Here is a 24872-nt window from a genome sequence, read left to right as displayed (position 1 = left end):
ATGTTACCCTTATTTAACAGATGGTGTGAGTTGGAAGGTAACTGGTAAGACTTTCTTCCATAAACCAACCATTGTTGAAAGGTGATTTTATGATTATTCACATAGTTTGGAGAAGTTCTGTTTGCTTAGAGAAATCGTTTACATCGTTAACCTTAACACTGTGCTCCCCTCCATATCTTTGCATCCAATTTAAAATTTGACACTGAAGCTCTGTAATTTTGGGATTTATTTCATGCTTTTTCTGGCTGCTGTACTGCACAATCTTCAACTGCCTCCAGATGTTATTCAAACAGGATTCTAAGATGTTTTTATAGATATCCTTTGCCTTGGATAAATAACCTGTTAATAAAGCAACAAAAGAAGTACTTGCAGTGACAAAAGATAATTTCCAAGGATTGTGCTGAATCTACACATTAAAAATTATGTGAAGGTATCTTGCACAAAAAGAGATGAAAGTTTAATGGCTCACCAATACTATTATTGGAAGGATACTATTATTACTAATCAGTGGCCTTTATAAAACTGCTATATCTCATGTAGTACCTGCTATATGACTCCAGCTAGAAATACAGAATCACAGAATGATACGGGGTTGGAAGGGACCTCTGGAGATCATCTAGTCCAACTCCCCTGCCAGAGCAGGTTACACAGGAACTTGTCCAGGTGGGTTTTGAACGTCTCCAGAGAAAGAGACTCCACCACCTCTTTGGGCAGCCTGTTCCAGTGCTCTGCCACCCTCAAAATGAAGAAGTTCCTCCTCATGTTTAGATGGAACTTCTTATGTTCAAGTTTGTGCCCATTTCCTCTTGTCCTGTCAGACAATTTTAAAATATTGCATTCTATAGCTACAGATACCAGCAGCAGCACGGTTTAACTAGTACATATAGTTTATACTAACTACTTTATTTATATTCCCACTGTCCAAAGCTTTACATGTCCTGTGTTTCCACCTCTCTTCATATTATCACGACTATTTCTCAACTTGCAGCTACACTGGAGGTATTCTGATGGTGAAGAATCCCAGCCTTCATACATGAAGGACAGTCTGCAGAATGTACACAAAGCATTGGGTTTCTGGGTATCATTATTCACTACTGAAAACAAACCTACTGCGGTGTCCAAGCCACATGTCAACAGAAGATCTCGAACTGTCACCAGCAGGTGCACCAGAGCAGCGTGTCTGAACAGCATGATGTCTTTCTCATCTACTTTACCTTTACAAATAGAAGAAATAGACACCGTCTGCATAAAATTGCAGAAATCATGCAATACGCACGTAAACAATTTAAAAGATGCTGGTATCTCAGAATTTTCATTGAACACACTTAGACAGACATAATCTTGAAAGGTCAGACCTCATGATCTTGGCAAACAGATTATGATACAGCATAACTTTTCCCATGTCACCTGATCCAGAGCAAGGAGCACATAGGGAAGTCTTTTTGAAAGGTGGGTAGGGATAGATGGTTCTGGAGGAGGAGGTAACAGTCTCTCTAGGTGTGCCATTAAATCCACACTGCCTTACTGATTTTAGTAAGGCAATCTTTAAATATATACAGAAGTTTTTAAATTTCCCATCTTCGGTCTGTCATACAAGCCTAGCTGTTCACATTACTCATCTGATCAGTCAAATCACTATATTTTTTAACAGCACTGTAACTCCTCCTAACCCAAGTATAAAATCGAAATATTTCCAGGGTGGAACCCAGCAGCAGCTGGTATGCGAGGAATCCGCTCCATCTGCTATTCTCTGAACAATATTGCTTGCAAAGCAACACGGAGGATGGAGTGGAGTGAAGATTCCATGGTCAAGCTCTGTGATCATACAGGAAATGCAGGAATGAGATGGTCCTATGGAACTGATAAGCTGCAAATTTGCCACCCTGAGCCAACAGTCTGTCAAATTTTGATGAAATGTTGTCCTTTGTGTGAACTTTGCTCATTGTAATGTCATTGTAATACCAAAACACACCTCCATCCCGAAGGCTCCTGCCTCCAAGGTGTGACCATTCCTTCTTGAGTCTGCTCTCTGAATTTTTCGTAAACTATACCTTTAAATGTGAGGCAAGAGAATTTTACACCAATCATAATAAAGGTATTTATGACTAGACTCACTAAAACTCCACCTTGAAGGTAAAAAATAGTATAAAAATAACCCAAGCAAGGGCAGATACTAGGGAAGACACCATTGTGAACAAGTCAAGGAGGACTCTATCACAGACTGCCTTTGACTTCTGGGACTTAGATTACACCGAGTGCTTCCTTGGGAAACTTAGAAATCTCTCAAGAGGGTTACTTTTTTACATTTATAGCCAGGCTGTATTGTTTGTAATCCTGTTGCGCGCTTAGTACCATTAACAATATTTTAACTTGCATGTGCTTTGCAGACAGTGTATTTATCACCAGCAATCCATATGAGCCTTTGTACCTGTTGCTTAAATAAACTACACTATTTAAGTAGCTAGTTATTTCGGTTTCTCATTGAACGTGACCAAACACTAGAGAGGCTGTGCTAGTTCATGAGCATGACTAGGTGCAGCACACTATAAGTGTATGTGGTGTATCTGGACTACACTATCAGTGTATCTGGAATTGTGATACACTGATAGTGGTGAATTGGGCATCACTCAGAACTTAAACCGAGCTGCACCTAAGCCTCCCACCTCAGCAAGGAGTGCTAGAACGCAAGGGGGTTTATTTTCTGCCAAAATTGTTTTGTCTCTTAAGGCAACAAGTAGTTCTCTGTACACTTTTTTCAGCAGTGCTTTTCCTTTCTGATACAGATACAGATACAGATACTGATATTCTCCATCATTTTTGTAAAGATGGCATTTGTTCTTTTGTAAGCTCCCTCAAATTAAGAGAACCCTGCTGCCAACAATTTTAAGATGGTAATTCTATAGATCACAGGCTATCATTCTGCAGAGACACTAAAATTTTTTTTTTTTTATTTGCCTTCTCATTTACAATTTCATTACCTTTATTTTGAGAAAACTACATGCAGCACAGAAAGCAATAAAGTTGAGATAGCTAAAGTTCATAGCAGAACTTGTAGCATAATATAAAACCTTGGCAGGTAGTAGACGGCCTGCTATGTTATCCTTACAACTGTTTTTCAACTATGAGCGGTACAACTCAAAAAATAATCCAGAATACCCAGTAGCTTTCTAAATCTCCCTGAAACACAGCCTGTATTTTGCTGTGAGGTCTTCCTGACCCTCTCTTTATCTATAGCCAAAAATCTTTGTAAAGGGTTTTTTTGGTGGCTGGCTTTTTTAGTAATTTTTCTGGTTTTATAGGGTTTTCACATGCCACATAAGAGAGAAACAGAGTGAGAAAGAAAACAAATTAACATAATATTTTTTTCTCCTGATTTCTAACATGGGTTTAGCATTTTGAATCATGCAGATATGACAAATAATACCTACTAAAAGGAGAGAAACAATAAAAACACATTGACAGCTTTTAATTTTAAAATCTAGCATAAAAAAACCCACATTGTTTGATATAGAAGCAATATTTCTGAAGCATATCTAAATATTTTAAAATTCAATTAAACTAGAATACTTTTTGTATTACAATATTCAGGTTAATGTGATGCTGATGAACTAGAAGACATTATCTTGGAAATAAAAGAGTAAATCAATTACTATAACTCTAGGAGACAAACTGCTGAAAGTCTTATCATTAATTTATTAAACATCTTAAAACTTGTGTCAACAATTAAGCCTGTATTAATATTGAAGAAAAAAACAATGATTTTTTTAAAAACACATACCTTCTTTAAAACAATCACATATCACTTTCTCTTGCTGTTTTAAGAAAAACCTTGTATGATCAAATTTAACGCTGTCAAAGCTCCAGTTTACAGAAGCAAGTACACGCAGATGTGTCAAATCCTTTAGAACAGGAGCGGCTGCTTCTTCCAAGAGGCAATATGCCTGGCATTGGCTTTCTGGATACACAATAAACAAAACATAATAATAAAGTTTGGTCTCATGTACTACCACTGGACAAGAATATTCAAAAGACCTAGCAAAACACAAACACCACTGACTTCTTCATGGAAGCTGTAACATTAATAGCAAAAGCAGTTGCTTGCCAACGAGCCTCCTGGGTGGTAGAATTAAGTTGATCCTCACAGCAGGTAACCACATTATCCTGTGCATTTCAAAAAGTGATCAAACTCCATGATGAAAAGTTAGGATTTTCTACTCCTGTGACTCCCATTAAGATTGTACTATTATTCCATTGCTCCACAGCCACCTTCTATTTCATAGTCTAAACTTAGACTTAGTCCCTTTAAATCCACTTGTTACTACAACTTCAACATCCCTTCTCTTCCCTGGTATTTAACTTCTAATGTCTTTGTCTAGCAAAGCTAAACAAGCCAACCTGTTAGTCTCTTTGTGTTTTCATGCTACCAGTTCTTAATAGTTTCTGAGTGGCTGTTTTACAAGTCTTTCCAAGTTATAACTGAGTTTCTTGCTATTAGCATCTATGACAGAGCTGTCAGTCTCTGAATGACTTGAAAGGGATGTCCTTTTCCTCAGGTAGGAAGGTAAAACTCTCCATACCCATTATTAAAAAATTATAGTTCAGTTGATCACATCAACAAGACCAGAACTCTGTGGTTCTTCATTTTCAAAGATTTATTATTACTTTTCAAAAATATTTTCAACTGATCTATATGAATTATTTAATTTGACTAGCAGCTGACTTCACTTGGTCAATGCACTATTTCATAAGCAATTAATAACTCCATATTTTTAAGCATTCAAAAAAAGGTATATTATTGTGTCCAGTTTTTCAGCCTTTAGGGAAATAGCTCAGATACGATATATTTTGGATGGTAGTTATATAATTTCATTCGGGAGTTCTTCTATTAATGCATAATTTTCTTTAAAAAATACATTTCTAATCATGCACCTTCAATGTTCCGCTGCTGCTGTGTGAATGTTCTGCTTGTGTGAATCCTTCTAATCCCTGTTTTGGCTATCACTTGTTTTTGAGAGAGGTTTGTTTTCTTCATTTGCAAGGCCACCATGGTGAAACACTGTGAAACTTTATTTCAAGGACAGTAATAGGACATTTAGTCCCAACAAATACTACCTTTGCAAAATGATAATTTTTGATTTGACTGCAGAAAAGAAGGGACAGGCATCCTGGGAAGAGTATAGGGATGCTGCCAAGATGTGTAGGAATGAGGTCAGGAAGGCCAAGGCACAGCTAGAACTGAACTTGGCAAGGGACGTAAAGAAAAATAAGAAAGGCTTCTACAGGTACGTTAACCAGAAAAGGAAGGTTAAAGAAAATGTACCCCCCCTGATGTGCAACAGTGGGGAACTTGTATCAACAGATGAGGAGAAGGCAGAAGTTCTCAATGACTTCTTTGCCTCGGTCTTCACTGGTAACCCCCTTCCTCCTAGTTCTTGTGTTGATGACAAAAAAGTTGGAGACCAGGGTGACAAGGTCCCTCCCACTGTAAGTGAAGACAAGGTACGAGATCAACTCAGGAGCCTGAAGATATACAAGTCCATGGGACCTGATGAGATACATCCCAGAGTCCTGAAGGAACTGGCTGACGTAGTTGCCAAACCACTTCCCATGATATTTGAAAAATCATGGCAGTCAGGTGAAGTCCCTGCAGACTGGAAGAAGGGGAACATCACACCCATTTTTAAAAAGGGTAGAAAGGAGGACCCTGGGAACTACCGACCTGTCAGTCTCACCTCTGTGCCTGGGAAGATCATGGAACAAATCCTCCTAGATGCCATGCTTGGGCACATGAAGGACAGGGAGGTAATCCAGGACACCCAACATGGCTTTACTAGGGGCAGGTCCTGCCTGACTAACCTAGTGGCCTTCTATGATAAAGTGACTTGGTCAGTAGACAAGGGGCAACCTATGGATGTGATCTATCTGGATTTCTGTAAGGCCTTTGACACGGTCCCCCACAACATCCTGATTGCCAAATTGGAGGGGTACGGATTTGATGGGTGGACTGTTCAGTGGATAAGGAACTGGCTAGATGGTCGCATCCAGAGGGTAGTACTCAATGGCTCAAAGTCCAGATGGAGACCAGTCACAAGTGGTGTTCCTCAAGGGTCCGTGCTGGGACCGGTGCTGTTTAACATTTTTATCAATGATATAGACAGGGAGATTAAAGGCACCATCAGCAAGTTTGCGGATGATACCAAGCTGTGTGGTGTTGTCGATACACCAGAGGGACGGGATGTCATCCAAAGGGACCTGGACAGGCTGGAGAGGTGGGCCCAGGTGAACCTCATGAGGTTCAACAAGAGCAAGTGCAAGGTTCTGCACCTGGGCCGGAACAATCCTCGCCACCAATACAAACTAGGGGGTGAGGTATTAGAAAGCATCCCTGAGGAAAGGGACTTGGGGGTGCTGGTGGACGAGAAGCTGGACATGAGCAGGCAGTGTGCAGCTGCAGCCCAGAAGGCCAATCGCATCCTGGGCTGCATCAAAAGAAGCGTTGCCAGCAGGTCCAGAGAGGTGATTCTGCCACTTTACTCTGCTCTGGTGAGACCTCACCTGGAGTATTGTGTGCAGGTCTGGAGCCCTCAATATAAGAAGGATATAGACCTGATGGAGAGGGTCCAGAGGAGGGGCACAAGGATGATCAGGGGGATGGAGCACCTCTGCTACAAGGGCAGGCTGAGGGAGCTGGGGTTGTTCAGCCTGGAGAAGAGGAGGCTCTGGGGAGACCTAATAGCAGCCCTCCAGTACCTGAAGGGAGCCTACAGGAAGGCTGGGGAGAGCCTGTTTAGAAAGGCCTGGAGTGACAGGACGAGGGGCAATGGCTTTAAACTGGAGGGGAGCAGATTTAGATTGGAGATTAGAAGGGGGTTCTTTACTGTGAGGGTGGTGGAGCACTGGAACAGGTTGCCCAGGGAGGTGGTTGAGGCCCCATCCCTGGAGATATTCAAGGTGAGGCTCGACGAGGCCCTGGGCAACCTGGTCTAGTTGGGGGTGTCCCTGCTGACTGTGGGGAGGTTGGACTAGATGACCCTTGGAGGTCCCTTCCGGCCTGGGAAATTCTATGATTCTATGATTCTATGAAAAGCTTCAAATTTATTCCAGCTCCATTAAAAGACTGTTGCTTCAAAATTTATTAAATAATTTAAAAATAAGCTAATAGCTGTTACGTGATTCCCATCTCTGATGGGAACAAATCCAAATAGTGCTGTTACTCTTTCATGCTGGTTCTGTGAAAGAGACTCTCCATTAGGCACAGGGTTTGAGTGAATGCATTTCCATGGAAGACCAAACTAATCTATGCTAGGGCTACAACCTCCCAGCACTGCATGCTCTTAATCTGAGGGTGTAAAAATCTTGGATAAATATCTTCCAGGTTCTTCTCCACCATTTCTACTGCATGACAAAATTGCTGTCAGTGCATGTTCTTTGATACAATGAAACGTGCAACAGCAAGAGTTCACAGGGAAACGCTCAGTCATGTCTGAGATAAATCCATAGTGGATTACTACTGTGTTAAAGACATTTCCTACCAAAATGACTGCCAATGCTTTCCACTTCCCACTCTCATTTACTTTTCAGAGAAAAAAATGCAGAATGGTAATTTGAGGGCACTGATTGGCATGAAGTGATCTCATGTCTGCTGATTTAGATCAGATACAGCTCAAAGTCTGTGCTTCTTAGTTTGCATGCAACCGGCTTTTCTTAACTGGCTTTAGTCTTAAAACAGAATTCCATAGCCTGTTCTCACACCTGTATCAAAATAAATATGCATCTATTTGGAATCTTTTCAGTCACAAGGAACAACGACTAAGCCTAATAGTTTCCATATTTTCTGAGTAGTACTAATTAACATAAAACGATATTGCAAAGCTATACAAAATAAAGAATATCCAAAAAAAGCATACCTGATGCTTTAATACTGACTGTGACACTGTCCTCATTCTCTGGTTCTTTTTCTTCTATTTTTGCAGTCTCACAAACAGAACTGTCCTCTTCGTGAACTTGCATATGTTGTTCTTCAGGCTGTGGCACTAAATCATTAAACAACAAGGGAACATTTAGATACAAATATCACAAAACCAGCTCAATGAATAAGAAAACTGTTCTATAAATGACTCTACATGCAAAAACATTATCAAGTAGTTTCTATGACACATACATTTTCTATTAATAAACATCCTTATTTTTTTCCTGACCTGGGAAAATTCAAGAGCTGGTATTATAGCTCTATAATGTATCTCCATAGGAAAGCTCATATGCCTTTATATGGAGAAAAAGCATGTGTAAGAAGATAGATGCTGCTGACTCTGAGGAGCTCAAATTATTAAAAATGTCTCATTGAGTGCAAGTAGAGAAGGTTAGATACTGTAAGAGAACATGGAAGCTGCAAATGGCAGGGGGAAGAAGCCCCCAAAAAATTGCTTATTGAAAAGAATTTTTTTCTCCTGTCTTACAGCTATCTTGTGTGACATATTAGCATTTCTAAGTCTCCTTCCCTTCTTCTTTATAAATACTGATGCAGGAGCTACAGCTTCTGTCCACAAAGCTTCCTTTGGTGGCTCTACCTCTTTATTCTGTGAGGAGTTCTGCCTGAATAGTGTCTCTTAAATATTGCTGTTTTTTTCTAGTTAAGAGTGTCAGAAAACAGACTGCTCTTACATAGAACAAAAAGAAAGAACAATTTTTTCAAAAAAAAGAAACACCTTTCTGATTTTGAAAGCTATACAGGGCTCAAAATTGGATCAATAAAGTGTTTCTACTAATTCCCTCCTGTGTGTTTTCTGAACTAAATATTATACACAATGACATCTTTAAATAATAAGACAAACAACGAAGACAGTAGAGAAAGAGCCCTACAAGCAGTGCTGGCATTACTCATTTCCAGTTAAATTTAGAATGACCCTTGATAAAAACTTTTCACTGTTACAAAAGCATACAATAATTTACGTAATTTCTACATCAAACTGGTAAGACCAACAAATTTTAATGGGCTCTCTATAGATAAGACATAATTGATCTGCAACATTGGGGTCTACCAGTAAACATATTCTAAACTGCATTTAACTCACTTAAAACTACACAAGCCTATTTGTAAATGCAACATAGCTTGTCTTTCAATACATCTGGATTTCTTGCTAGGAGATGCAGTTCTGGACATAGTTCACTAGATGGTAGCATCAAACTTCAGTTCAGGTACTGTGCTCTCCTACTGTTAAAATCGGGATTGTTACTTTCTGAGGCCATGGAAGTGTTTTGCACATGTCTACCAGTGTCAGTAACAGACGAATTTTACCAAGAAATAATTTCCTCCACAAGATTACCTAAGCTTGCAATTAAGTCCCAATTCTATTGTATAGAAGTTATTGCTGAAAGGTTTTAAGCAACAGTTGTAATTTTTTTTTTTCCTTTTTTAATTCTGGGACATATAACTGAAACACAGATAAAGGTGATTGTCAAAATTCTACCATACAAATCCCTAAAAGATTTTTTTTTTTTTAAATACAATTTTATCCTGAAAAGTGGATCTGGAAATATATCAGTGTCTCCCAATATTTTGTGTCACAAATATTTCTTTTTTAAAACAAATAAGGACTTTCTTCTACTTCTTTTCCCTCTCTGCTATTTTGCATTTCTGCCATGCTCAATGCATAGTCTGTGATTCTTTCATAAGCATTGTCATCAACAAGAACAATGCTACCAACAACTTCCTGTTTTCCCTAAGACCTGTTTGGCCTCATTGTTTGATGGGGTTTGCATAAAGGTGACTGGCACAAATGGTTCTTTCCAGAGAATAACTTTAACTCTTCTTTATTGCCTAGGCTATGTCGGTTTTACAAAAGTAAAAGTATTAATAATTACTATTTGATAGCTACAATTTATTTGATAACTACAACAGATAAGTACTATTTCTACAAAGAGAATATATGGATAGAAGAGATCTTATTGAATAAATACCATTTAGAGTTACTTTGTCAGAATAAGAATAAAGTCAGATGTTTATTTTATTAAAAACCACTTCCACAACCAACAAAAAACCCCAAACCCAAAACCAAAGTACCCCTCAAAACAAAACAAAACAAACAAACAAAATTCCCTGATTTCTAAAGGAAAAAAAAACAAGAGCTAAGATCCTTAGCTGAAAATTCAGCTACATAAAGATCATAAAAATGTAACTTCAAAGGATATTTTTACCCATAGATCTACTTAGAGGAACTAGCATTTATTGTAACTGGAATAAGAGACCAGATTTAAACCTGGAAAATGGCACGCTAATCTGGTTCACATACCTTTTCTAGGACTATCTATGTCATTTTCTTCTTCTTTTTGGGTGAGTGTGTGTTTAGATCTCAGCATGATAAAGTTGCTCAGATCAGAATCATCATTGTCCCATTTTGTAGCAGGTGCAAGTGATGTAGGCTTTTGACTACTGGATGAGTTGTCTCGTTTAGAAGACACATCTTTACTGCTGATTGATTCAGATGTTTTGGTGGGTTTCTTTTCTTGGTTTAAGGAATAAATTGCTTCTTCTACATTACTCTTTCTTATGCTTCCTCCAGTGAGCTCTTCCACAGATGTATTTGTACTGTGAATTTTGGCAGATGGTCCAGCACTCACTTGCGGGGCAAAGCACTGCCTTTGAGTCCGTGGTGACATGGAAGGATTAATTACTTTGTCCAACTGATGTCTTTCAGCAGAAAGAAGCTCCTGGTTTGTCATGGAATTCTTCTCTTCAAGCCATCCTAAAAAATAACATTTAATTTATTCATTGCAACAGAGATTTTTTCTTTTCTTTCTCCAGGTTGGAGTTAAATATTTTGGGTAAGTATAGAGAAGGATTTTTTTAATTTCTGCTTTCCCAGGTCATTACAATCCGCTTTTAGAAAATTTGTACTGATCAGTCCTAAGTAAAAATGTACGACGTTGAGAAACAGAAGACCATGGTACTGCTTGGAAAAGTTCTCACCATCTGCATGGTGCTTAATGGTGTTAGATTTCTAGGAAGTGGGAAGCAACACATTTCATTAGGAAGAAAGATTAGAAGATTAACGGATTTTCTTTTTAGAGGAAAAAAAAAGTAAAGCATGCAATTAGCTCCCTTTAAAGATGTGCTTTCCTAGAACTAGAATTTTTTGCATTGCTCCTGCACATCCATGTTAAACACAGTAGCTAAACACTGTATGATAAGTAAAAAGCAGTTAAGTGGAAATATTCTTTCCTGAGCGGTGTCTGTTTCACAATAAATCCTGTTACACAATGTATCTTATATACAGAGTATATAGTTAGTAGAAATCCTTGGAGTTCTACAACCACAACTGGTACCTTGCAGTCAGGATATAGTTATATAATAAAATCGAAATAAATTCTTGCATATTCTGTTACAGTTTGATTATAAGTATGCAAAATGGTCCATGTGTAAATCTGAGGTTTATGAGTGGTGCATGTTTGAAACAACAGCCAGCATACAACCCCCCCCCCCGAAGAGCATCATCACAAAATAAAGAATTTTCACTGTAACATACTGTCCCCACTGATCTTCTGCAGATAGGACTATATGTGTACCTGCTTTGTTAAAATACTCCAATGTAAATTTACTATTTGTTAAGAAATTCTCCTGTATTAAAAAATAGTATGGTGGTGGAGGCTATTTTTCATATACACATTAATAGAAAAGATAACTTTGTGTAGTTTAACACCTTTGTTCCTACAATTTGTTCTGAGGTTGTGAAAGTACACCTTAATTATTGTAGTTTTGCTACTACATATTGCTATAAACGTTTTGTTCTTGGGAATAAGAAATCTTCCATTTCCTTCCTTCTTGGAGGTATGTAACTGTCACTGTGTGATTCTCTGTTAAAGTATCTATCTTTGCTTTTTTATCACTTTTTTAAAAAAAGATACTTACTTTCTAACTGATATGATGTAAATTGTATGAATGTTTCTACTTCCGTGGGAAGCAAATGGTTTGCATTACTGGCATCCATATTTAATTGCTCCAAAGTTTCTATGGAGACTGGATTTAAACCCAAATGAAGCCACCAGCCCTCCTCTAGTGAGCTAAGCACTGGTGCTTCTACCTCAACTGGTAGCATTTCCTTCAATTCTGTAAGTGAATAACGCTGATATGCAAGTTTAACAGCCTGATGCTCTAGAAAAAAAACAGAAATAAACACATAACATTAATAATCTAGAAACATGAAAATAGAAGGTCATCTTGGAAATGAAACTCCCAAGTACTGATGACCTACTACATATATCCTTTGTCTGTAATTCCATTTGTAACTCAGTGTCATTAATAGATTTGAGAGCAAAGCAGTTGAGTGTTATCAGAGTAAGTATGCTTTTTAATTGTTGAGTATACAAGTAAACATTTTTCAGATCTTATAATGTGTAGATTCATTACTCAAGTTACAAATGATCTTGCTCATTATTTGTGGGTTTACTTGCCATGCTTACACAGACTTAACATAATCCTTACCTGAAAAAAAATGAACTTAAATAGTAATGAGCCTACCATGAATTATTTTCAACTATAAATGAATGTACAAATGAACTGGACAACATAATAAGTCAATATACATAACTTAATCCTGAGACTTGTAAAATGAAGGCAAATAAAATCAAATGAAAGAACAGTGGTAATAAGTATTCTGGCCTGGTCAGAATTAATCTGCACCTTATTTTGGTTTTGTGTATTTTTCTTCCTAACAAGAACTCTGTTCATATGAAGCTAATGTTTTCCATCAAAAGTACTTTTCTATTGATTGATAACATATTTTGAAACATTACTTAAGGAAAAATAGGATACAGAAAGAGTTCAACAGATTACCAAATTTCAATTACCACAGTTACTGAATATAATTAGTAGTGAGCCGAGCATTTTCACCATGAAATAAAACTCTTCCTTCATTCAAATTGCTTCCATAGAAGGATACATGGCATACCAACTTCTATGTTACCATACTGTAACTTTTTATCTGGACTAAAAGAATCACATAATCCAAACTTCAGAGCTTAGTTACATTAGTTGGATAAATTTCAATGGCTCAAAAGATGTGCTCTGTAATACAACATTAACTTTTTTTGCTATATTTTCTCCATGTACATGGAACTCTTCTACATCAATTAAAAATTGTTCATCAATTAGAAATCCTTACCAACAAGCAAAAGAGAGTTCATATTATCCCGATACTTCTCTGATTGCCATGCCAAACATTCTAAGTTTTTCCTAGAGGGCTCTGTAATCAAAATACTAAGAACATAAAACAAGAGTTGGAGGTATGAAGCTAAAGAGTGTTACCTGTTGAATTTCAATTTATACAAAACTACCTTTTAAAGATCTACTTTCCCTCTAAATTTTCAGTTCATTCATTCATTTACTCATTCATTAAAATTTCTTCCTGTTCATATAGAGGGTCATTTCATGCAACATTGTGGTGAACAGGAAGGAGCGAGAGGAGCCACCAAGGCTGGTTCATGAAGTAAAGCAACACTGAACAAGAATTCTACCTAGAAGGTGGTTCCCTCCTGAAAAGGATATTTAAATTCTTCGTGCATATGTGAGAGAGATAGCAAGGCAAAAAAAGCTAGTCACAAATAAGAAGAGAAGGAAAGGCTGAAGCAATCCTAATCCTATGTCAGCATGAAAAGGCTTAAATTCCATTGCTGGAAGGTATCCCCAAAACACAGAAAATACTTTCCTCTTGCACCTCTTCTGGAGATTATTTAGGTGATACTTGTTCAACATAAGTGTTTGCCGTATTTATAAATATATGCATATACACACATAACATACTTGATATACATAGATATTTACTGTTGCCTACTCCAAAAAGGAAATTCAATTTTCAGGCTATTAAGTCCCCCCAAAGAGAGAGGTCTATAATAGCAACTGTCATTTCCTTTTTCAAACTCCCTTGAAAAATCACAGCTATGGATCATGCACTCTGTTCACTTTTTCACGCAAAACACAAAATATATGCAGCTGTCTCAAAGAACGTAACCACCAGTTCCAAATGGACTATAGTTATTTTTTGAATGATTTTGAGGATTTATGATGTAGACAATTTATGACAGGACTTACTACTACAAAATTTTCATTACCTGTTACCAGAAAGAGGAATAGGTTCTTCTTGAAGTCCTGTGCACAGAAAATTAACCCACAATCTTTGTTGTCTGCATGGAGGGGTTAAAGGTACATCCATTTCGTCTTTCAGATATGGAACAGATTTCGCTAGAAATTGCATAAAGCCTCACCCAAAACAAAAATAAAAAATCCAAATCACAAAGCTACTTGTGAATGAAATGCATACTTTCAAATTTTACACTAGTGAAGTTTTGGATTAAAATACAGAATCTTTTCATAGGACATACTTAAGCAACAAAACCCAAATACTTCACATTTAATTTCCAGACAGTTTGGGAGCAATAATGTGCAGATCACATTCCTTTACTCATTCTGTAATGTACTTCTGGCTACATACTCTTCCCATTAAGATTATTTTTATTATTAAATCACCAGGAACTGTGGCTGAGGTTTTGATGTTAAGTGTTCATCCCTGTTGGCTGCCTTAGATAGTTGCTACATAAATGAAGTTAATTAGATGGGAGAGAGACTTCAGACAATATTGCAGTGGCTTTAACATTCGGATGAATGGACACAGGAACTTCAGAAATAGACAGGATTTTAAAGACAAAATTACTCTTCTAAGCAGAATTAGTACTCATCATAATTTCAAGGGATTACCACTGAAATGAATTACAACACCAATTTTTTTAAAGCAGTATGCTTTAAAATAAAGCCAAACAAACCTGGCATGTTGTAACTCCCTTTAAAGTCAGTTTTCACATCGGTTTTTTTGGCTAATCATATTAAATATGAACATTTTAATGGATTATTGCTTTTTATTCTAATAAGGAATTTGCAATTTCATTGATTTTGGTGCATTCCATAAAAACTGGCAGTTTGCACAATTTCTCTGGTATTCACCTCTCAGTGATTCTTCTAATAATATTTCTTGTTAGGCTTAGCCAGAAAGTAAATGTCACAAAAGGTACAGTTCCTCTATGTTCTGTAAAAACTAACAGCCAGAAAAATTGTAATTAAGTGCCTCCATAAGGAAAAACACTTGTAACAAATTCCCTATTCATTCCAACAGGCAGTAAGCAGCTGCAATCACCATACACACATTGTTTGGCCAGCCAGCACGCAGCAGGCAATGGACCAGCCACCTGCCCAGCTCCTCATAGCTCTCAACCCGACCTAACAAGCAGGTTGCATGGCAGGAAGGGCAGGAAGGATAAAGGACAGCATTAGAAAGCCAGAGAACGTACAGTACACACAAGGTAAGAAATAAAAGTGGTTACTAAAGAAAGAAACAGATTTCCACTCAGTGTAATTTCTTTCCCATTTACTTAGAATCAAAAAAGCTCAGTGAACTTCTGCTGTGAACTTCAGCTCACAAATATTTTTTTGCAATGAGAAACAATTTTAGGACTTTTCTTTGAATAGAGCAGGAGTTGATCTCAGGACAGCAGAAGTTCCTGACATATCTAAAATGAACAGATATTTCTCTCTGAGCAATACTGTTCCTATTAGTTCTTGTCTAGTTATTTTTACCTTTGAGACTGGAACACTTTGACCAGCTACATTATTTAAACTCTGCCTACACTCAGGGTGCCATTCCCCTTCTCAGAGCATTAATGACTGAGTGAATTCTCTTGTCCCTCAACCCCTTTTATCAATAAACCATCCCCATACCTAGCAGGAGAGGAAGGTAAACAATGAAATGTTTACAGAAAATGCCATTATTTTATGACTGTTTCTTCTCTTCAAGCAAACTTATTTCACATCTGGTAACTCATAAATAACAAAATTAATGAGAAGGAGAAGACTGTAGGGTATCGCTGCTGAAATTTTACACCCAATACAGGAACTTCCATAGTTAACAGTGCCTTAGCTGAGCATGTACAGGTTTGCAGGTCTCCATCCTACAGATCTGAGTATACTTGGGAAAAAAAAAAAAAAAAAAAAAAAGAAAACTGTTGTGCCACAAGACTTCTTCCCTGAAGTCTCTTCAGTATTCTTTATCCTGGAGAAAACAAATCGAATTTCTTCTATCTTTTATTTCTATACCTCTTCTCATATTACTTCTTTTTTGCTTGACTCTCCCTGTTTTCTAAACTTCTTAAAGCCCACGTTGGAAACCTCCCCTAAATAGAACACAGCAGAATAATTATTTCATGTTTTACAAATGCTTTTGCTTGGAGAGATAAGAACCAAGCAGCCAGAAGGGGAGAATCGAAGTGATAAACTATGTGTGAACACCCAAGACCACTGGAATCAAAGTGATAAACCGTGTGTAGACACCCAGGACCACTGGAATCAACATGATAAACCATGTGTAAACACCCAGGATCACTGGTATTCTACTTGAGAAGACATTCTGAAAGGAACAGTATGTCAAAAAAAAAAAAAAAAAAAAAAAAGACATGGAAACTGTCTGTGCACCAATGACTGACTTTTCCCTGATTCAGTGGCAGAAAGAGCTAAGCCAGCAAACTGGCAATAAAGATTAATGCCATCACTTTCTTTTAAAAACAATTCAAGATGGTTTGACTACTCACCTATTCCAGAAGAATGCACAATGTCCTGGATAAGATCATAGTCAACTTGCTATTACTGTATGCAGGAGGAGGGTCCCAAACTGCTCAGATCTACTGCACTTAAGATCCTCCTGCTTATCATAAGCTTTAGAAGTAAGGAGCAGTCAGATAGCTCGCTAGATTCAGATTACAGTTAGTCATGCTAGGCAATAATCTCCAGACGGAAACTAACTTTAACTTTGTCTTGGTGGGACAACATATGGTGGGTTTGCCCTGAGCTTTCATATCAGACAGTATGAGTGGATATAGGATTGCTCCTACCAAAAGCCCACTACAACACAATATTAGGACAGTGGTTCTACCAGTCGGAAGGGGACAACCATCAGTCCAGTTTAAATCATATTGAAACTAAGACAAGAAGAGGGATCTTGGTCTGGAGAAAACTCAGAATTTCTCAAGGATTTGAGTAATTGCTGGATGGAAAACTACCGAGTGAACAGGCACTGGAGGGTAATACTGCTGCTGTCCAATGCGATAATGGACAGACTTTTTCCAAGACAGGTTATACATTAGGAAGAAAGCTATATGTTCATTCAAGTATTGCCACTCTGCCCAGATCACATCCATTTGTAAATGTCACTCTTTGCATAGGCTTTTCTACATGAAATTAAAGGCGATTACTCCTGGAACCTGAAGAAATTTTAACTGAGGCTGGATAGTTAGTTTGATCAGTCAGACACCAAACCTGTCCAGCATTGATATGCATTGTGACCAGCATACCTGGCTGAGTTTTCAAGCTATTAAATGTGGGTACATGTAAAGGATTTCCTGACGCCAGTGTAGGGGAAGCCAGGATTCAACACCAGCATTAGCAAATATCCAACACTTCCAGCTTATTTCTGTGGAAAACAGCTCTGGTGACTACGTGACTTAATTTCTTGACCACACAGCATTACTGAACCACCTACAAACCAAAATGTCTGCACAGGAGTTTTGCCCCTCAAGAAGATATAAACTTAGTACTTCTCTCTGGATCCTCCTCCATCACCATTTTTTGAAAACATTTGTGTAAGATTTTAACAAACTGTGCTCTTTGACTCCCTGATTTTAATCAATCTGCCTTAACTTTCCTTTGCCCTCTCTGGGTAGATAAGTTGCTAAATAAAAAAAATCTAAAAAGCTAATCAAGTGCAAAAGATATAGACGCCACTTGCAGCCAAAAGCAACATGAAGGTGCTGTGAAGCTGGTTGTAGTATTTAGCTTTCAAAACCTTTGAAAGGAGTATAGCACTTCCACCTGTTTCCAGTTCAGGTACAAAATAGCAGATTCCACAGGGGAAACATCTTAAATCTATATGACACATACACTCCCAAGAACAGAATATGGGAACAATCACTTGAAGAATTTATTTTAAGTATCATCCTTCGATTTATGTAGATTTTCCTACCTGACTCACAGAATTCCAACATACTTCTGCTATTAGTGGAGCAAACCTCTTCTGGTTTGGGACAGTACTTGGAAATTTCTATTGCATATGCAATTTCTGCTTTAAGATCTGAAAACAGATTTTAAAAGGTGCCATAAATGAACCATTATTCTTTTTTCCTGTCAGAGCAATCTTTTTCTTTCAATCTTTTTATTGAATCTCCAAAAGATATTGTTCTGAGAAATTACAGTTATGCTTAGTAACTCAAATGCCATAGCTGATCAGTGTAGTGCTCAGTCTCATTCCTTAAAAGTGCCAGAAAAAAAATCCAATATATAGTCACTGTCTGAACTATTCAAAGTTATTATGATTAATTACAGTGCTGTGATTTCCGGAGTAAGTAGGTAGTCTAAATGTAGTTTACCAGGAGTTTGTGTATGTAGATTCTCTTGCTACTAAAACAGACTAAAAAAGAGTAATAGTTTGATGTATACATACAAATCCTCAAACCTCTGCAGTGGAGGTCATGTCATTCAACTTGGAGCATGGCATGTAGGTTGTGATGTACTAAATGTATCAGGAATGCACACGAAACTGCCTTAGCCAAACACACACTTTTAAAAGTTTTGTTCCTGTCTTCAATAAGAGACACCAAAGCATTGCCCTCTCAGAACCAGAATTTGGCACACACCCTCAATATTCAGAAGCATGAATCTTGCCTCTTTGAGATGCTTCTTATCCACCAAAAGCGTGGTTTTCCTCAATTGTTTGCCAAAACCAATGCAAACTGTTTTTAATCAAAACTAAAAAAAAAATATCTCAGGATCTGTCTTTTTCTTTTAACTACACAAAATACTATCATAGATATCAATCCGACAACCAATAACTGTCATTAAAATTGTACTTATCTGTAGTATAGAAGCATTTAGTAACATTTCTTAAGTTCCTTTAAAGAAATTACTACTGCCATATAGAATATTCCTGTTATCCATGGAACTATTTGACCCCCTTTTCCCCAGAAATCTGCTTTTGTGTTTGCAGTTACAATGTAACACAAGCAATTTTTACAATATGACTGCACTGCATATAATCCTCTTAAAGGTGTCTCTGAAAGTAGATGAAATTACAGATAAGAAAAAAATAACACTAAATTATTATATTTATGGTAGACTGGATATCATGAGTCACGGCTTATGTTACATTTGTTTCCAAGATTACAACACAACCATGGATTGATCTAAATGGTGAATAGTTTACTTCCCCTTGACTACTTGGGGAGGCATTTCTAATACTCAGAAATTTGAGTATAGCTCATACAGAGAAACTGTCGTTTGATAGGCTATGAGGTAATCCACAAGCGAACCGAATACAAAAGAGCTAGATTGCATTAAATGGGTGCAAATGAAAGGAAAATTAGGGGTAGCATTTAAGAAAACCAATCCTCACCTTCTTTGATTACCTCTTTGTACCTGTCTTCATCAGCCATAGTTTCTGGAACTAAATTCAACAACTCTTTCACTTCCACATATGATGGAATCTTAACAGAATCTGATCTGCCATTGCTGGGTTTGCAGAATTCTAACTCAACAGGCAACGTGAAATACTGAAAAATATTAATCACAACAGAACAGTAAGTAATTTTCCTTTGATGTTACTGTACAGTCAAAGCTCTTTCAAAATCTCGAAATAGCTTAATTCTAAATGAATCTTAGGGCTTTTAAGAAAGAATTCATACAACTTTTACACAGCATACACAAAGATTTGCTCAATACAAAGAAAAAAATAGTGTTACAGTATTTCACATTGAGTCAGTGGAGTTACTTACAGTTACAAATCATGTAAAATCCTCATTTATTTAATTGAAAGTTTGTTTTTTAGAATTTTGAAAAGTGGAGCAAAAAAGTAGATTTTGCATCTTTTAAAAAAGTAACCAAGCTGGACATTTCCTAATTATGGAAATATGAAGGCTACAAATGCTCAGTGAGTACAAAAAGAATTCAATAAAATGACTTGCAGACGAACAAACACTTATGCATAACACAAAGCAATTGCTAATATAGTGCTTAGTAAGAAACAACATGATGATACCTCTTCATCTTTTACAGATATGGTACAGAAGTTCTCTTTAATCCCCTGCAATTCTTTTTTAACCTCTTCCATCTTCATTTCTTTTTGGAAAGTCAAACATTCCCTTTAAAAGATTATAAAATAAAGCAAGTGACTTCTTTGTATTATGTCATATCTAAGACTAAAAGTTTTAACAGTTGCTTTGATAGCCCTATGTGTGGCAAAAGTTTTTTTTTTCTAAATACATGCCTTTTAAAGAAAGCAATTCCAAGGCATGCTGTACCAATCTGTGTAATTAACTGAAATTATTTTTCAAGAAATAGTACGCTACATGCAGAGTTGAACCACTTAATATTGGGATCTGCCTTGAAAAAATTACAGAAAAAAACCATATTTAAATTTTTCATCATCTCAACACATAAGGCCTGCCATGTAAAAATGCTTTCTGCAAAAACTGCAGACCTAATTTTATTCTAATGACAAGTTTTTTTGCTCTATACAAAATTTCTGTAATCAATAATATTGACTTTATTTATCTTTTGGTTCATGGTAGTATATTTTTTCTCCTGTGACTGGCATTTCTGAAAGTCATTGCAAGATTTGGATCACATTCTCTTTGCTGGATATCTACAGTACTCACATGAGCATATAATTTTATGTCCAAAACTCATTGAGAGATCAGGGCTCATGTTTGCAAAACCAGGCAAACAGCCTCACTCCTCCCTGTTCTGTTGTTATATAAGTTTATTTAAATAATTTTAAATCTGTTTTGCCTTGCTTGTGAATCATGCAACCTTATCAAGTGCAAAGGAAGCTGCACAAGTGATGCAGACATGGAGTAAACAAGTGCAAAATGTAAACAGGCTTTATGAATGTATGTATACAGATGAATATAATTACAAAATACTAGGCACATTCTGGATATAACTTACATACTTCTTTTAATGTACCAGTTTGTTCAAATTCCTGACAATCAACAGAGCAATATGAAAGTGAAAAAAACCACACCATGAATAATTAAATTTACACTTGAAGAAACACAGTTCAGCAGGGTAAGAACATGGATTTACTGACAGCATGACTGAGAGGAGAGAGAAAAGGAACATGGGAGCATGTGTAAAATCCTGGCTCAACTAAATTTAGTGGCATTTTACTTAAAGGAAATCCATCAGTCTGAGGGAGAATCAGGTCCCTTAAAGATGGACATTTTTTCAATATCCCAAAACTAAAATCCTGAGCACATTTCACACTTACAGAGTGTAGAAATGACATAATTTCATTTATCCAATTTTCTTAAATAATGCATATACATTTCATCCTACTAATTTTTTCATAAGCAAGAAAAAAAGCTGAAGTCTTTACTGTTGCAAATACAAATCAGTTAAAAAGTTAACATACAACAGATTTAAAATGTTAATGGCGTTACACACAGAGTATTATTTATGTTTAATATTATACAACAATTTGTAGGTACCTGAAAATGTTCTCTTCTGTTAAATTCTGTCCTTCAGAATCTAAAAGGGGATCTTTTACTAGAAAATACTGTAGTCTGCTCAGAAGTACAGATGAAGAAGGCAGTTTTTTACGAAAATTTTCTAGATTATCAATAAAAACAAGTTCCTCTTCCATACATAAATCTAAAGAAAAATAAGAAAAAATACATTAACAAACAATATAAATATAACAAGACTTATCAGAATAAAGAGAATTTTTGAGCAACTGCTGGAATGCTGTAAATGCCAGCAAAATAATAACTGCTTTTTACTTTATATATTTTAAGATTTTTAAGCTTTAAATGCAACAAAGTCTATACTTCCAATGTTCTACATGATAAGCTTTGGTTTCTTTTGTTTTTTCTTTTGTCTAACATAATACCTGTTACAAAGAAAAGGTACTTTCTTTTCATTCCCTTGTTTGCATTGTAACGCATGATAAAGGAAATTTTCAGATAGATTTTGGCTGAGAAACTTAGTTCAGTGCAATTTTTAATGTAGAAATGAGGCAGTCTCTCCATACACATTTAAACCTAATCACGATTTTCTAATTCTGAAGCAAGAAAAATTTATGTACAAAACAAGCAGGCAGAAAATACAGGCTATAAATTATTCCTATTTCAAGAAAGATGACATTATAGTCCTTAATTTCTTTAGAATTTAGACTACTGCTCTCCAAGAGACAGAATTCATGCAGTAATCACAACTCTATTTGATGTAGTCCTTTATATTTGCAGTATAATGTACACATATATATACACACACATATTACACATATATATAGAAGGGCAAAAAGAATTCTTCGTTCTTCTTTCTTATTTTCTTTCTTATTTTTTAACAACATGAAAGCCCTCTCATTCCCACATCCCCCTTTCACTGCCTGTATGATTCCCTATCTGCAGTAGCTTTCCTTTCCTTCTTGGTGGCTGGGAATGTCACAATGTTCCACGTATGTCCCACGGAAATTGTTTTATGCTGCTAACACAAAAAGATCTCCATATAGTGGGAAAAAAAAAAAAAAGTGCCTTGTTAAAAAATGCCTCTGTTTAATGAGACAAACAATTCAGGAGAGGCTACTGAAGCTTCTAGTAGCCTAATAAGTTTAAACTATCTCCAATTAAACAACTGACATTTTCTGATACATAATCCCTGATCTATTCTTCTTCCCTCAGACAACCAGGAAAACAAAGTAGGAAGCACCTCAATATTTCAGCATATATTGGTCGCAAAAGTAGGTACTAAAATCAATCAGAAAATAAAGACTGCTTCAATGACATAAACTTGATCATGTTATCCACAAATAATAACTTGTTTAGTTTTTGCTAATTCACATAAAACAGGATAACTCCTAATATCCTAACACTATATCCAGTCAAATGAGGCACAACTTGATATGCATTTATTATCCCAATTTAGCTATACTTCTAATTATTTATATTATATTAATTTGTATTGTACCTTTTTATTATATGTGGCTCTAGTACTTAAATCATATTTAAAAAAAAAAAGTTTTTTCAATTAATCTCATTATGCTGCTGTGATTCAAATATTTTAATTAGTGCACTTCCTTGTTAATTTTAACCTCTTATTCTCCACTTCAGGAAAGCATGCCTATGCAAGAATGTATTTACACATTTACTGAAGTGCTCTCCTGATGTGAAACAGATGCAACCACATACCTAACTACTTTCACAATACACGGTTTTGCAACTGGAGCAATAGATACAGCTTGAAATTCACAAGTGCCAGTGTCTGAGATCCATACAAAACCGAATCGAGTTGCCCCTTTGTCATTTTAAGAAGTGAAGTTCCACATTTTTAATAGGCTTATTTTTCAGAATGGTAACTTGAATGCAGTATCATCGCTTTCTTTGATTCAGTAACTTCTGATCGTCAAAGGACTTTATCATCAAATGAACTTTAATAGTTTAAGCATGTACTCAAGTACTTTATCAATCAGGGAGCAAATATTGAGTTCATGTTTGAATGGGGTTTTTACTGCCAGTGCTGTCACGTGCTAGACTGTTAGCACTCCTCAGGTTAATGGTACAAAGATGTGTGTAGTTCCACTACACAGGGAGTTGGACTAGATGATCTCTACGGTCCCTTCCAACTCTAAAAAATTCAGTGAAATTCAGTGAAATTCAGTGACCTCTTTCTCATGACAGACTGCCTATGCAAAACACAAAGGCTCTTAACAGCATGCTAAATACTGAAAACTTGTTTGTAAGTATTGTAAAACTTGTAAGATTACTGTCTTTCAATTATTAACTGTAATGCACTTGCATTGTTGATACTATGTTCCTGGTAAATGTTATCTTGTACAATATTGTATCAAGAACCACATGCCTCCTCTGTGTGACTGTGGAAAAAAGTTCTTACTAAATGACTACATTACTTTCCTTTTCTAAAGTTATGTATTTGACAGAGAAACATAAACCCCTGTATTGAAAAATAAACCTGGTAGTTCAAAATAATAAATTGTAATACTGTTGAATCAAACACTTTCTCAACATTTTGCATTCTGTGATCAGAATTCATTGTACCTATTAGGGCGCTACTAATCGCAAATTTTCAGAAAACACATAGGAATACTACCCAATTTGAACTGTCTTCATCCCAGCAACAAAGCAGAAAAAGTTTACTACTTTCCTTCCTTGACATGGTAAAGGAACACACCACAAGGATCTAATTTTATTGAGGTACAACGCATCATTAACATTGTGATTTATGCCTGGTAAGAACTAGTTATTGTGATACTTTTTGTAACCTTCTGCCCTATATTTGATCAGTCTGAAACTTCTTTTAGCTTGCATCTATCTTGAACTGTTAAGACAAGCCCTGCTTCTCCAGGTAATCAATCTCTCTAAAATGGTTAAAACTTGTGCAATTACAAAGGCTGTGATCACCCAAATGATCTCTTCAATGTCTATGGATCACATACAAAAGATTATGGAAGTTAACAAGCTTACTTCATAAAAAGTTAGAAAACAGTGCATTAAACACTTTACCTTGCCATTGTTCTCTAAATTCAGTGGTATAGTTAGTCTTCAAATATTTGTCATGGGTGCATTCTTCTGAAAAAACATTCTTCGTAAGTAAAAAAAGTTCTTCTATGTCAGTCTGAGAGCAGGGATTTGAACTCGGAATAACTTCTATTAATTCATTACCAACATAGAACACTACAGAAGAGACAGGTTTCCTAAAAAGCAGCAAAAAAAAATTAAAAAAATTAAATTAAAAAAAAAAATCTTATACTTAAGCTGTTGTAAAAGCACTG

The 24872-nt window shown here is 36.4% G+C and overlaps 1 protein-coding gene across 2 annotated transcripts in view; it reads right to left on the bottom strand.

The window, feature by feature from the left end:
* The window catches only part of LOC106896437 (chromosome unknown open reading frame, human C9orf84), a 60951-nt gene that overhangs the window by 16218 nt on the left and 19861 nt on the right, over positions 1–24872 (bottom strand). For both annotated transcript variants that reach the window (XM_014956446.1, XM_014956447.1), the window contains 13 exons: positions 24604–24794; positions 21574–21736; positions 20121–20223; positions 19479–19635; positions 18054–18161; positions 14104–14251; positions 13158–13252; positions 11906–12148; positions 10290–10742; positions 7908–8033; positions 3779–3955; positions 1107–1214; positions 152–339 (listed from right to left, as the gene is read on the bottom strand). In XM_014956446.1, coding sequence (XP_014811932.1) covers positions 152–339; positions 1107–1214; positions 3779–3955; positions 7908–8033; positions 10290–10742; positions 11906–12148; positions 13158–13252; positions 14104–14251; positions 18054–18161; positions 19479–19635; positions 20121–20223; positions 21574–21736; positions 24604–24794 — 2260 coding nt within the window. The remainder of the gene's footprint in view (positions 1–151; positions 340–1106; positions 1215–3778; positions 3956–7907; positions 8034–10289; positions 10743–11905; positions 12149–13157; positions 13253–14103; positions 14252–18053; positions 18162–19478; positions 19636–20120; positions 20224–21573; positions 21737–24603; positions 24795–24872) is intronic.

This window comes from Calidris pugnax, unplaced genomic scaffold (assembly GCF_001431845.1).
Source record: "Calidris pugnax isolate Ruff unplaced genomic scaffold, ASM143184v1 scaffold262, whole genome shotgun sequence".
In the NCBI taxonomy this organism is placed as follows: Eukaryota; Metazoa; Chordata; class Aves; order Charadriiformes; family Scolopacidae; genus Calidris; species Calidris pugnax.
The sequence above is the reverse complement of the archived record's forward strand: the minus strand, read 5'-3'. Positions and strand labels throughout refer to the sequence as shown.